At 44.7% G+C, this 12,963-nt stretch overlaps 1 protein-coding gene across 6 annotated transcripts; it reads right to left on the bottom strand.

The window, feature by feature from the left end:
• Positions 1-224: 224 nt before the first annotated feature.
• Positions 225-8,380, bottom strand: si:ch73-190f16.2 (SOSS complex subunit B1-B). 6 transcript variants are annotated; one of them, XM_036532020.1, is made up of 8 exons: positions 8,234-8,380; positions 7,521-7,669; positions 6,175-6,313; positions 5,309-5,380; positions 4,059-4,134; positions 3,713-3,773; positions 3,159-3,217; positions 2,413-2,530 (listed from the first exon to the last, which is right to left on the bottom strand). In XM_036532020.1, exons 2-8 carry the CDS (start codon positions 7,597-7,599, stop codon positions 2,501-2,503), a joined length of 516 nt encoding a protein of 171 aa, XP_036387913.1. In that variant the 5' UTR covers positions 7,600-7,669; positions 8,234-8,380; the 3' UTR covers positions 2,413-2,500. The 6 variants fall into 6 exon arrangements, with proteins under 6 accessions (XP_036387910.1, XP_036387911.1, XP_036387912.1 ...); XM_036532021.1 differs by having other exon boundaries at positions 4,071-4,134; XM_036532017.1 differs by lacking the exon at positions 3,159-3,217 and having other exon boundaries at positions 225-2,530.
• Between the last annotated feature and the right edge of the window lie 4,583 nt (positions 8,381-12,963).

Below are 12,963 nucleotides of genomic sequence, written 5' to 3'. Positions count from 1 at the left end.
TACACATCAAGGTGCTGCAGTTGCTTGAGTTCACATCTGCCTTTGTGTCATGATGCCTCTGCCTTCTGATTCTGTGGGTGGGGTGAACTGTTAATAACAAGCTTTTTTCCTGTGAGGTTCAAGCTTTCACTGATTGTATTGTAGAGCTTCCATGCTGTTAGGGTAAGTAAAGGCACATACAAACATACTCTTTTCTATCATTTTTATTTTCACCTTGAGCTGGATTAATGGGCCTGGCTTATAGAGGTAGTGAGGTTGGTGTGGTGTGAAACTGAAAATTGATAAAATGCTGGGTTTTGTGACAGACAAGAAAAGAATGGGCTATGGTGAACTGAGTCATAAAGTCATCTGAATGCCACTAACCAGCAGTTGTGACTGCCTCAAGGACTGTGCCCTGGCTTATTTTCTTTTTTTAGCCATTTTTCTGTCTTTTGAGATCCATTATCCAAACATCAAAAATCCTGTACAAGCAGAGCCACTCCTGGAGACACAGCACTTGGGCTACCCACCTATGATAATCACTGCCAGGGCTAGCTTAGGAAACCTGCGGGTGAGCTTCTGCCCAGACCCTTTCTATACCAGCTCTGTTTTCATTTCGGTTTCATTCTAGCCCATTCTCACACCTTTTATGTTAGGGCTGTGATGTAATTTAGATGTAATTTAGACTCCGGCTTCCTATAGGAATTGATGTGCTCCTCTCTGCCGGTAACACATTCCAAAAAACAACGAAAAACAGAAATGTGTGGCACTGGTGTTGCTTCTACTTTGCTGCACATTTTGAGCGCTCTGCTGTAGTGGCCCTCATCTTATACTATTAACTAAATCAAAGGATTTCAGATACATAATACTCAGTTTTTGGTCTGTGAACACTAATACATTAGTGGACCCTTTAATCTGCGGACTTCTCCAGCTCCTCCTTCCCAACAAAGAGGGGAACTGTCAAACAGAAATCCTGAACAGCCACCTGAAAATATGCTTACTCAAGAAAACGGCTTGGTTTGCCTACAACCACGTGCAGGTAGGCTTGCAGTGGTTGGATGCCTTGTAACATGGGCAGGTGTTCTGACCAGACCTACAGTTTACAAAAAGTCATGCTGTCCTGAACTTGTTCTTTAGATGCAGTCTGTTGTACAGATTGGTTTTCGCTTGGCCGTAGATAGAAAGATATACATTGTGGCACAACTAGCCACATAAATGACTGTGGAGGATATTGACTCCAATACTAAAATATAATGCAAAATTACATAACATCACCTCAATAAGCCGGTACACACTTGACTTCTGGGTATGGCCAAGGTGCTGTTCTGGGGCTCCAGTTCTAATGGTTCCTTCCACTCTTCCATCAGATACATACCCACCAAGGGGAATCAACTGAATGACAATGAATGACAAGCTGTCAACTGGTGAACAACACCAAACTTCATACTAATTTACATGAATTTACATGAACAAGACAAGCAACACAGAAGTCAGAATGTTTCAGTCAGCCAAAAGCATTTACTTAGTATTGGCTTGCTCCTATGAAAGCAACAAATCTTAACAACAAAAGACCCACATACACTGTAAAACAGTAAATATACTTTATAGACACAGTACCTGGCAACCAGAGAATGTGACATCAGTTATCCAGGCCATGTAATAGAAATGTATAGGGATTAAGGTTAAGTGAACCTTTGCTTTGAAGTGGGGGACAGGGGGGCAGGTCACATTCTTACACTGGAGACGTCACAAAAGGGACCCCTGTCCCATTCATTACAACAGTGGGACTTTACACAACTCTTGTTTAGGGAGTAGGATTTATGGGTAGTGGGTGGTAAAAGATTACCTTGCCCACTTTGTGCAGCGAACTGACTGAACCATCCACCATCTGGAGACAGATAAAAACAGCCCAGCTGAAAGGATTCATAAAACATTCTGAGTATATATAAAATGTATATATTATAGTATATTATAAACTGACATCATGATATGACCTGATTTTCACTTCCGTCCCACAAAAGTCATGACCAAATATCTGAGCTCTGCCTGAGGTCTCCATGATAACCTCATCGGTGAAACTGAACTTTTTGTACATTTATTTATGAATTTAGTCTCCCACGATGTACACATTAATGCATTCTTGAAGCTTCAATGCTAAAGCTATTTGGTTTAAAATCAGCCCAGTGATGTTCTGAACCTGGGCTGACCCAGACAGAAGAGAAGAGAGTTGAGATGATCAGATGCCATGGCTGATATGGAGATGACGGTACAATGGAAGGGTGTAGGTGAGACACAGTCCTCATTGGAACAAATCAGTCTTTCTCTGTGTTGGGTGTTCTGGTGAGGGAGGGGGGCCTTCCTTTCCTCACCCTCAATCATCTCTTAGCAGAGCGCCGGGTCTCCTTTCCATTGCTCACGGCTGTCCCTCCTGCTCCCTGATTGGCTGTCCCTCTGTTGTTGCCCCCACTGCTCCCTCGCCCTCCTGGATGGGGATTGGTAGAGTTGCTGGGAGCTGGAGCGCTTACTCCATTGCCATTGGTGGCTTCATTCCCTGAATAGTAATGCACAAGAGGTACAATTTCAGGACATATTACATATTACTTGAGCTGTAGCTCAAGCGCCACATCCCGATTTCCAGTTCAGCTACCTCGCTGCCTTGCCTATCAAGCTAACTGTGTGCCAAGAACTGGACATTCCAGGATTACATTTTTCCTCTGTTGTGTAATTGATATTGTCTAATGTCTTAAGTAGATTATACAATTTTAAGTATTCTCTGTAATTTTATCTGCCCAGTGCCGGCCAGAAGTAGATGGGCTCCCCCTCTGAGCCAGGTTCTACTCAAGGTTTCTTCCTGTTAATTAGGGAGTTTTTCCTTGCCACTGTTGCCTTAGGCTTGCTCTCAGGGGCTCTCAGGCTTGGTAACAATGTAAAGCTGCTTTGTGACAACTTGTGTTGTAAAAAGCACTATGCAAATAAAATTGAATTACACTGAATTACAGGCAACAACACATAAATTCCCCTCCTCTTCCTTCCGCTGCTGCCAGGGACTGGTGTGGGAGTGCAAGCATGTTACTTAAGAGGACTAAGCTACAGAGCTGATCACATTCAGAGATGGAAAGGTGAGGAGTAATTATATGTAGACTTCTTAATACATCTGTTTGTACTCACGATTTACTCACCTTACACAATGAGCCCATGTCTAAATGAATGTAGCTCTGCACGCAGTCAGGGAGTTGTGCTAAGGGGAGATAATGTCACTATGGCAGCGTGTTATGGATAGGTGCTGGACAGCTCCTCTAACAGCTAGTTTACTAGCATGAAGCTGCGTTAACAACGATAACATTATCATTGTCTGGTGGCTGCAGGTCTGAGCTTCCTCATACTTGTGTGGTCTTTGCAGTTTATATGTTAACATGTTCTTTTGAATTTAACATGGTTATTTTCCCCCTTGACATGTACATTATAGCAGTTTACTTTTGAGCCTGAAGGATCATTGCCCTCCTAACTTGCCATAGGCTCAAGCCCTCCACAAGCCCAGTTTATCAATTACTAGCTGATTCAGGAAATCCCCCCCCCCCCCAGGTAGCAGGGGCCTACAAGGCTCACTCAGGAAGGGGAGTCCCCCAATTTGTGGGGCCTATGAGACTCAGGAGGTGGCCCCACAGTTACTGGGGGGCTGTGACACTGACTCGGGAGGGGGGGGGGCCCGTGGCCCCTTTCAGGGCAGACTCACCGGCCACGCTGGCAGGGGTACTGCTGTTGTTGTTGACTGCATTTCCCTGGTCACTGAGTGCCTGGGGGAGTGGCACAGACGAAAGACAACTGCTGTCAATAAGCTCCAGCACACACAAGGTCAAGTTGTCTATCACAGATCCTTAACACAGTCATTATAATGCTCCAGTTGCTAAAAATTAAACTACAGCACTGACAAACAATGAGCTGACATATTGGATAAGATCTGCATCTTATACCATAGCCTGTGAGGAAATTCCAAATTTGGTCAGGCAGGGTGTTCTACGTGGAAAGTGAACTGACGCTGAAATGCCCGATTACTGTTGAATTGGGTGGACAGAGCTTACTGTTTTGCTTGCCTGGGCCAAGTATTCCGGATTAGGTTCGCTGAAGTTTGGCACCTCAGAATAAACCATACAGAACCTGTAAAAGGAAGACACAATGATAGCCATTGGCTGCTTCTGTGGGAGGTACCAGAGTCAATCCTGTTGAGGTGGTGTTGTCAAACAGTGCAGCAGACTCGGTAGAAGCAGGTGTGGTTCCCATTTACCTGCTCAGGGACTCCTAAACTCTACTGGTGAGAGGTAAGAGAGTCGCTGTGCTGAATGTACGTGTGTTTGGATGTCTCTAACTGCAGTTAGAGGAAGTGGGAACAGACACTGACTTGAAATCAGGGCAAATAAAATCCAACACTGTTTGACCAAATACACACCTACTACACCAATCAAGGTACATTTCATTGAAAATGACAATTTCCTTCTGAACCGGGTCTAATCTCAGCTACACTATATGGACAAAAGTATTCGGACGCCTGACCATTACACCAACAGGGACTGTAATGACACTGCATTCAGATGCATATACTTTAATATGGAGTTGGTCCCCCTTTTGTAGCTATAACAGCTTCGACTCTTCTTGGAAGGCTTTCCACAAGATTGTGGAGTGTTTCTGTGGGAATTTGTGCCCATTCATTCTGTAGAGCATTTATGGGGTCAGGCACTGATGTTGGACGAGAAGGCCTGGCTTGCAATCTCCGTTCCAGCTCATCCCAAAGGTGCTCGATGGGGTTGAGGTCAGGGCTCTGTGTGGGCCAGTCAAGTTCTTCCACACCGAACTCATCAAACCATGTCTTTATAGTCCTTGCTTTGTGCACTGGGGCACAGTCATGTTGGAATAGAAAAGGGCCTTCCCCAAACTGTTGCCACAAAGCTGGAAGCATAGCATTGTCTTGGCATGCTGAAGCAATAAGACTGCCCTTCACTGGAGACAAGGGGCCTAGCCCAAACCCTGAAAAACAGGTGTGGCCAAATACTTTTGTCCATATAGTGCATGTCATCATCTGATGGTGACCAGGAGCCAACAGTGGTGGAATAAATCAGCTTTGTTCTGCCAGGGATATGGGGTTGGGGAAGTCGGCCAGGGGTTTGTCCATCCTGTTGCTCATCAGGGATCCCTGCTGGTCAGTCAGTTGGTGGATGACATCATGTGTTTCAAAGGAGAGCAGAAAATGGCAATTTCCACCAACAGCAAGCGGAGTCTTAACATCTGAGAGCAGTCTAACACCACACACTGTTTTTGAATACCACTCAGGACTTACTCTCCAATCTTTTGCAGATCACCCCCTCTTCCAGTGTACAGAGTGAGACAGCCTTTAAATACGGAGGCATATCTGGAGGGAACAGGGTGGGATTGCTAATATTAAACCACGGTTGCATATCATTGGCCAATATACCTTATAAATATGTCTAAAACACAATGCAAAGTACATATGTCACATGAATTTCACTAAAGGTAGCTTTCACACTGAAACACGGAAGAATTTTTCCACTCAGGGTCACATACACGCATTTGAGTTGTTTAACAGGATTCACAGTGGAAGCGGCCCTGACACAGTGCCAGAAATACTCTACACTATAGAGAGAAATGGGCACTGATGGCCTGAATGGGCCTGTTATAGCCTTTGCATTGCTTATATTCTTATTTCACCCCTACATAGTTAACTATCTACGCTCTAGTACAGAGACATGGATAGTTTTATGTGAACCAACATTTTTCACATACACCTGCATAATCAATTTTCAAATAAAAATAGCTTTATTTGTATTGGAGGAGTAATTAAAACAAAGCATTTGAAGTTCAATGAACAAAATGTAAGTAAAATTATGTTCTCATTTTTTACAACAAAATTTTGTCTAGTAATCATCTACATACACACACATTCTAACACACATACTCATTTCTTTCTCTTCCTGCCCCTCTATCTCATCCCTTCCAAACTCAAATACTATTCACATTGATGTAAAGAGCTGTTTTTTATTTCTATTTAAGCATCAGCCTTTCCATTTAAGGGAAATGTTCTCTTCCTCTTTCCAAATTGGGAATAACACAAAGGGCATGTCCCCTTCGAATCTACTGTGACTGTGTCCCTGAGAAGCAGTGCATTGTGGGTCCCGACTGACTCACCCCTTTGTTAGTCGGATTATGTCGCCAGTTTGAATCAGACCCCCCACCTCGTCCCACACAGAGATGCTGATGCTGCCCGTTTTGTCGGCTACCTTGCAGGTCCGCACCTCGTGCCCGTCCTTCGTCTTCGTCACACGCCCTTTAATGGAGGAACAGCAGATGAGCTGCATGCAGCCAGCGCTCGCTGCATTCTCCCGCTGCACTTCCTACAACCACATAACTAATTTACATGGAGGAACCTCAGGCTGGTCTGAATGCAGCACTGAAGCAGATTTTAGTTCTGGTTACATGGAAGTAATTAATCAACCTCCTGTCGTGGTTAAAGCCCTGATCTTTTCCCTAAAATTATTATCTGCAGGATTAAATTTAAAGCAGTCAAAGTCGTGCAGACTCTTGTAGGACGTATTGGCAAACGTTTGCTGCACTGAATAACGCAGAGGATCTGATCCATAAAATAGTATGCTGGGCCAGCTTCAGTAAAATTTCAGCACTAACATTTCAGGTGTACCACAAACCCAAAAAATGATTAGGAAGAACACTGCATCTTGACAGCCCAACATATCAGACGCGCGTTTTTTGTCAATGTGTGATACCTTGCAGTGGCGGCGGGTGAGCTGGAAACAGGGAAAGCCCGAACACTACCTTTAAATCTAAAAATAAAACAAATAATTCACAGAATAATGGACACCAATCGCGTAATTAGAATAAATGATTATGCTCGCGAAACAGCGCAGATTGTCTGTAGTTTGTGTGCTTGCGAAAGCTACAACGTAAGATTGTTTAACAAGGATGGCATTTATCGATTTAAATTATATTAAATGCTTGTGACACATCACAACTTTTGTGAGGTCTGTGTTCTAAATGTTATTGTTCATTGCACTCAACCTAACATAAAAGTTTATTCTCAGTAATTTAAATCGATTTCACTAAATTTATCTCCGTTCTGTAATTTGAATTTTGTACCACAGGAAAGCTATAGCCTAATATGAAACATTTAGGAGAAAGCTTTGGGATTACTTGCCACTTAATTATTCAAATTGCTGTCCTTGTTAATTAAACAATCTCATACTGTAGCTTTCGCAATACCACACAAATTACAGACAATCTTTGGTGTTTTGCGAGAACAATCATTTATTCTAATTACGCGATTGGTGTCGATTATTCTGTGAATTATTTGTTTTATTGTTAATCAAGGAAGATAAAGGGGAACAGGTTGAAAGTAATGATTGATTTAAGGTAGTGTTCGGGCTTTCCCTGTTTCCAGCTCACCCGCCGCCACTGATACCTTTTTGATCGGTCCCAGATTAGCTGTTTTTAACCTTCTAGCTGTGGAAGAAAATAACCACCTGTCTCCAGAACGATGAAAATGACGTTGAGATTTTTTAGTCCCGGTTTGATGTCTTTCACGTGGGTCTCCGTCGTCATTTTCGTTCTTTCTGGCGGCACCTGTCTTGATCAACACAGTGGTCCCTAACCATAAATCAGTCCTCCAGACCTTCAATGGGGAGAAGAGTTTATCAGTAACAGAAACAAGTATCATGCAAGACGCTTACTTAGCTAAGCGTGCGTTGCAAGCTTCAGTCGAAGTCATCCATATAGTGGAAAGTCATTGATCTGTCTATGTACGACACACATTCCGTACACAACGAACCCTTTTTGTTTTCATTACTGTATTTTCTCCCTATACTGGGTTCACCACTACACATTTCGTTTAGTTTTTTTTTTACCTGGTTAGTTGGCTAGAGGTTCTCTTCCGAGCTAGCTAGGTAAGTTGGCTAAGCTAAGATAAGCTAAAGGAGGTACAACGGGCTGTCAACGCGCCAAGCGACGAGTTGGCTAATTGGGTAGCGTTATCTTTTAATCTACCAAACCATATGACTAGCTAGCCGAGTCCTAAAGTGTATCTTTACTTAGCTAGTTAGCATTAACTCAGCTACTGTAGAGGATACAGCTGAACATAACAGGGTGGATGGTTAGGTGACTAGGCGGGTAACGTTAGCTACAGTATAGTATACTGCTGCAGCTAAATAGCTAGCTTGTTAATGTTAAAGTTACTCACTCATTTATGGCACTGAGCAGTCTAGAGCTCCGTTGTCCAGTACGGACTTAAATCCCATAAAACAGATGACTTCCCGTTTGCCTAATATGATTTTCTAGTAATACGACGGCCTTGAATTAGCTGTTTATGGCTCAAACGGTACCTTTGCAGGGCACATCAATGCAGTGACCTCATTGGTCAAATCGTGGTTCAATCTAAAATGCATCCAATCAGAAAAGAGACGGGGCGCGCACGTATAAACGACATGACGCGATTAGAGAAAATGTGCACGGAGAGTGACGCCACTGACAAATAACCCAAATGTATTTCTGTAGAATGCGGCATTGTGTTGGGTATGCTTGTCTTTAAAGCAACGCTGAAGGATATGTAACTGAGGCATATCAGATAAGTCCGAAGCACTACACACGTAATAATGTGTTTATACCTGTTACTTGGATGGCATTCATGTTTATATTGGGGGTAGTGCATAACCAAGACTATCTGACAGTAATACTTAAGATGCCCGTTATGCGGGGCTTTCACACTAATTAAGCAAATAAATTAGCATTTAACTTCACTTCAGGGTGTCCGATTAAACTTCGTACCAAGCTCAGGTAGGCTGGCAATATCCCTTAAAAACCACTGCAGTGGTCATTACTCATCTTCACACACACCTGGACTGATTATCATTACACTAGCAAGAACACTGAAATCAATGACAAAATTCTGAGCTGCAGCTAAATGTTCCATACTAAATGCTCAAAGTGAGCTAAATGTCTGTGGTGTAGACCATGGAGCCCAGCAAGCACAGACATTGACATGGTGGGAGAACTTGTATGCATGGCAGCTGGCATGGCATGACATATGGAGGATTGGTGCTAGTCAGATGGGGCGCTGACTGGGGGAATTACAGCTCTCCAGTAGGAGGCAACACTGACTTTATTTTATTCATTGACTTAACAGATTACCTTATCTGTGTGATTTACATGTCTTACGTTTGTAAGGTTTAGTTGTTCTGGAACTTGTTACTCAAGGGTTGCAAGTTCAGGGGCACAGCTGTTGTACCCTTGACGTATGAAGTGAATCTGAATCGTTTCTGTAAATATCACTATGGCCTAGCCTCCCTGGCTCAAGAACAAACAATGATATGCAGCTGTAAAGGGAAATAACTGGGTAACCTATTCGTGCATTGTGTGGTGTGTGAAGGGAGGAAATGAAAACAACCAAAAGCAGTATGTGGCAGACCTCCTAAACTGCTGAAGCAAAGGTGAACTGGTCGACTCAGGATGTCCTTTGGGGCCAGTTCTGTCTTCCATGCTCCCACAGCCACTATGGTGGTGATCATTTGAGGTTCAGTATGGTTTATTTAGAACAATGGCACAGAGGTGACAGTCCAACTTCCTTTGTGGTGTCTGTGAAGGTGGTTTGAGGAGAAAGGGGAAAATAACATGGGTTGGACCACAAAACATACCCTGGACTTAAGCTAGAAACAGAAAGTTAAAAAAAAAAAAAAAACCATTCCACTTTAGGAACTGATGGGGAACAGGTGACTCTAAAATGCAAGTCTTTCAATAGCATTGAAAAACAAACAGTGTAGGCAGAATAACCTAGGGCTCACAGTTGTTGTAGGCCCAAACAAACCCTGTCTACTGGGGTCACAACACAAACAGGGCAATTTCCACCCTCCAAACCAAACTGCATCAGTCTCCACCGTCTCTGTGTAATTTTTCCGGTAAGGTCTTTGTCTACTCTTCCAGTGAGGAATTCACCTTTTTATGCTTACCTGAAAAGGAGGCTGCCTCTACCTGTCCAATGACAACAGTAGTACATGCTAAATAAAAGCAACAAAACAGTAACCAAATGCATGTATGTGATATGTCTGTGCCCCAAGTCCTAACAGTATTCAGTTATGTTGTTATTTGGCAAACATTTTTTGCTCCTAAAGTAATTTATTAAGCCAGTGTGACATGACGCAGTACTTATTATAGTGGCAACAAGAGCAGCAATAACATGGATCCAAAGCAGTCTTTTTGTACAGTTATAAAAGTTGTGAAATATATTTGGGTTAATTTTTGGATGGGTCAATTGTTTTTCAATATAATGTAAATCTTGTGAATATGATCAGAGGTTCACCATACCTTTGCTTGGGAGTTTGGTGTCAGGGCACATGAACTGTGTCAGTACGGATGCATGTCTGGCCACTGGAACTAACAGTTATGTAAAATATAGGTGACATGCATCTCCCTAGATAGGGGCATCTACTAAGCAAATAAAACAAAACACTTATGTAGTATGGGTGCATTGAACTTTCATTGTGAAATCTGTGTATGCAGAAAAACATGCCAATGTTTTGATTGATCAACCTTGAACTTGACAACAGAGTGTGCATACCTCTACACATGTTCCTGACCATGTATACAAACCAGTCTTTGACATCATCTTTCATGGCCCAAGTATGATCAGAATCAGAATCAGAATCAGAATAAAATTCTTGTCCAGGTTGTTGTTCCTGAGGACACGCAGGAAGTGCAGCCGCTGCTGAGCCTTCTTCACTAAGGCCTTGGTGTTGGAAGTCCAGGAGAGATCTGCAGAGATGTGGGTGCCCAGAAACCTGAAGGTGGTGACAGTTTCCACACATTCTCCGTTGATGAGGAGAGGAGCGTGGACTTGTCTGTGTTTCCTGAAGTCCATGATAAGTTCTTTTGTTTTAAGGACGTTCGGTGACAGGTTATTTTCTGAGCACCACTCAGACAGTTTCTCTATCTCAGCCCTATTTTCCATCTCATCCCCATTGGAGATGAGCCCAACCACGGTGGTGTCGTCCGCAAACTTAATGATGCCGTTGGTTGGGTGGGACGGAGTGCAGTCATAAGTGTATAGGGCGTACAGTAGGGGGCTCAGCGCGCAGCCCTGAGGAGAACCAGTGCTGAGTGTGAGCGTGGAGGAGAGGTGGGGGCCAAGTCTGACAGATTGTGGGCGGTTTGTGAGAAAATTTTTGATCCAGGTGCAGGTGGGGAGGGGGATCTGTAGTTTGACCAGTTTGGTAACTAATTTGTCCAGGATGATTGTGTTAAACGCTGAGCTGTAATCTACGAAGAGCATCCTCACATAGCTCTTCCAGTTCTCCAGATGACTCAGCGCTCTGTGAAGTGTTATGGCGATGGCGTCCTCCGTAGATCGGTTCGCTCTATAAGCGAACTGGTGGGGGTCGAAGGAGGGAGGGAGGCAGTCTCTGATGTGCTGAGAGACTAGCCGCTCAAAACACTTCATGACTACAGACGTGAGGGCTATGGGTCTGTAGTCACTGAGGCTGTCTATGGCAGGTTTTTTAGGAATGGGGATGATGGTGTAGGCCTTCAGACATGAAGGGACGGTGGCATGCGTCAGGGAGAGGTTGAACAGCTTGGTGAGGATCCCTGCCAGCTGGTCTGCGCATGCCTTGACCACAGTCCCCGGGATGCCGTCAGGTCCAGCAGCTTTCCTGGGTTTCACTGCTCTCAGTGTCCTTCTCACCTCATGCTCCTGGAGAGAGAGAGGGGGGGTGCTGGAGTTGTGGGGAGGCAGTGTGTGCAGGTGTGTGGTGGTCTCAAAGCAGGCAAAGAAGCTGTTCAGCTCCTTTTACGAGTTACGAGCTTTGATCAGAGTCTGGACGTCATTCGTCATCCAGGGTTTCCTGTTTGGAAAAACCCAGATGCGTTTGTCCACTATGACATTTTCTCTTTATGTAGAAAAGCACAGTCTCTGTGTATGCCTCTAGGTCCTGCTGTTCAAAGATGCTCCATTCTGTACAAGCAAAACAGTCCTGTAGCTGAGGGAGAGCATTTTCAGTCCAGGTTCTGATGGTTTGTGTGCTCGGTTTTGTTTGCTTTCTGAGGGGGGTGTAGGCCGGAATGAGGAGCAGAGAAATATGGTTAGATTGTCCTAGGTGGGGGAGGGGTGTCGCTCTGTAAGCATGCTTAATGTTGGTATAGACACGATCAAGTGTATTTTCTCCCCTAGTAGAACACTTGACATGCTGGTGGAGTTTGGGGAGCACAGTCTTTAAGCATGCTTGGTTGAAATCCCCGGTGATTATGTGGATGCCGTCGGGATGAGTCCTCTGTTATTTGTTTACAATGTGTTGAAGATGTCCGAGCGCCGTGCTAATGTTAGCATCCCGCTGTCAGTGCTCCGCCTCCTTAGCTGTCGTGCTTTTGTTTTCCTTGTGTTTTTCCTGCCCCGCTCCCCGCCCGCCTGATTGCCTGCACACCTGCTTTCCATCCCCTCGTCAGCCTTGCCCTATATGTTCCCTGCTTTTCCCTGTCCGGTTGCTAGTTCGTCACAGTGTTTTTCGCCTGTTTCGTCCCCGCGTTTGCTTTATGCTTCTGTCTGCCTGTTTTCCGTTTCTCGACCCTGCTTGTACCCTGACCTCGTTTTTGCCTGCCTCCTTGCCTCGTTCGCTTGATTGCCTGCCTGTCCGGTTCCCCGACCTTGCCTGCTCCGATTTCCCGATCCTCGCTGTGTCCACGGACTGTCTCCCGGTTTTCGACCCTGCTTGTTTTCGGATTAGCGCTTTGCCTGACGATTCCATTAAAGACGCACGGAACCCGACGCTCCCGTGGTCCGCGCCTGAGTCCCTGCCTGAGCCGCGACAGTACGAACTAGCCACCATGGACTCAGCGGACCTACCCCAGCTGCGGGCTGCACTGGAGCTGCAGGGCGCGTTGTTGGGGGGGCACCAATCCCAGCTGGGAGCCATCGGCCGGTCCCTG

The sequence above is a fragment of the Megalops cyprinoides genome, chromosome 6 (assembly GCF_013368585.1).
Source record: "Megalops cyprinoides isolate fMegCyp1 chromosome 6, fMegCyp1.pri, whole genome shotgun sequence".
NCBI classification, from domain to species: Eukaryota; Metazoa; Chordata; class Actinopteri; order Elopiformes; family Megalopidae; genus Megalops; species Megalops cyprinoides.
The sequence above is the reverse complement of the archived record's forward strand: the minus strand, read 5'-3'. Positions and strand labels throughout refer to the sequence as shown.

What these genes read in the sequence shown, in the direction of transcription:
- si:ch73-190f16.2 (XM_036532017.1), bottom strand. Translation starts at nt 7,599, where the DNA reads ATGACGACGGAGACCCACGTGAAAGACATCAAACCGGGACTAAAAAAT. An exon ending in ATAATCCGACTAACAAAGGG is followed by an intron (nt 5,381 to 6,174) that starts GTGAGTCAGTCG and finishes TGTTCCCTCCAG; the next exon opens with ATATGCCTCCGTATTTAAAG. An exon ending in TACCCCTGCCAGCGTGGCCG is followed by an intron (nt 2,531 to 3,712) that starts GTGAGTCTGCCC and finishes ATTACTATTCAG; the next exon opens with GGAATGAAGCCACCAATGGC.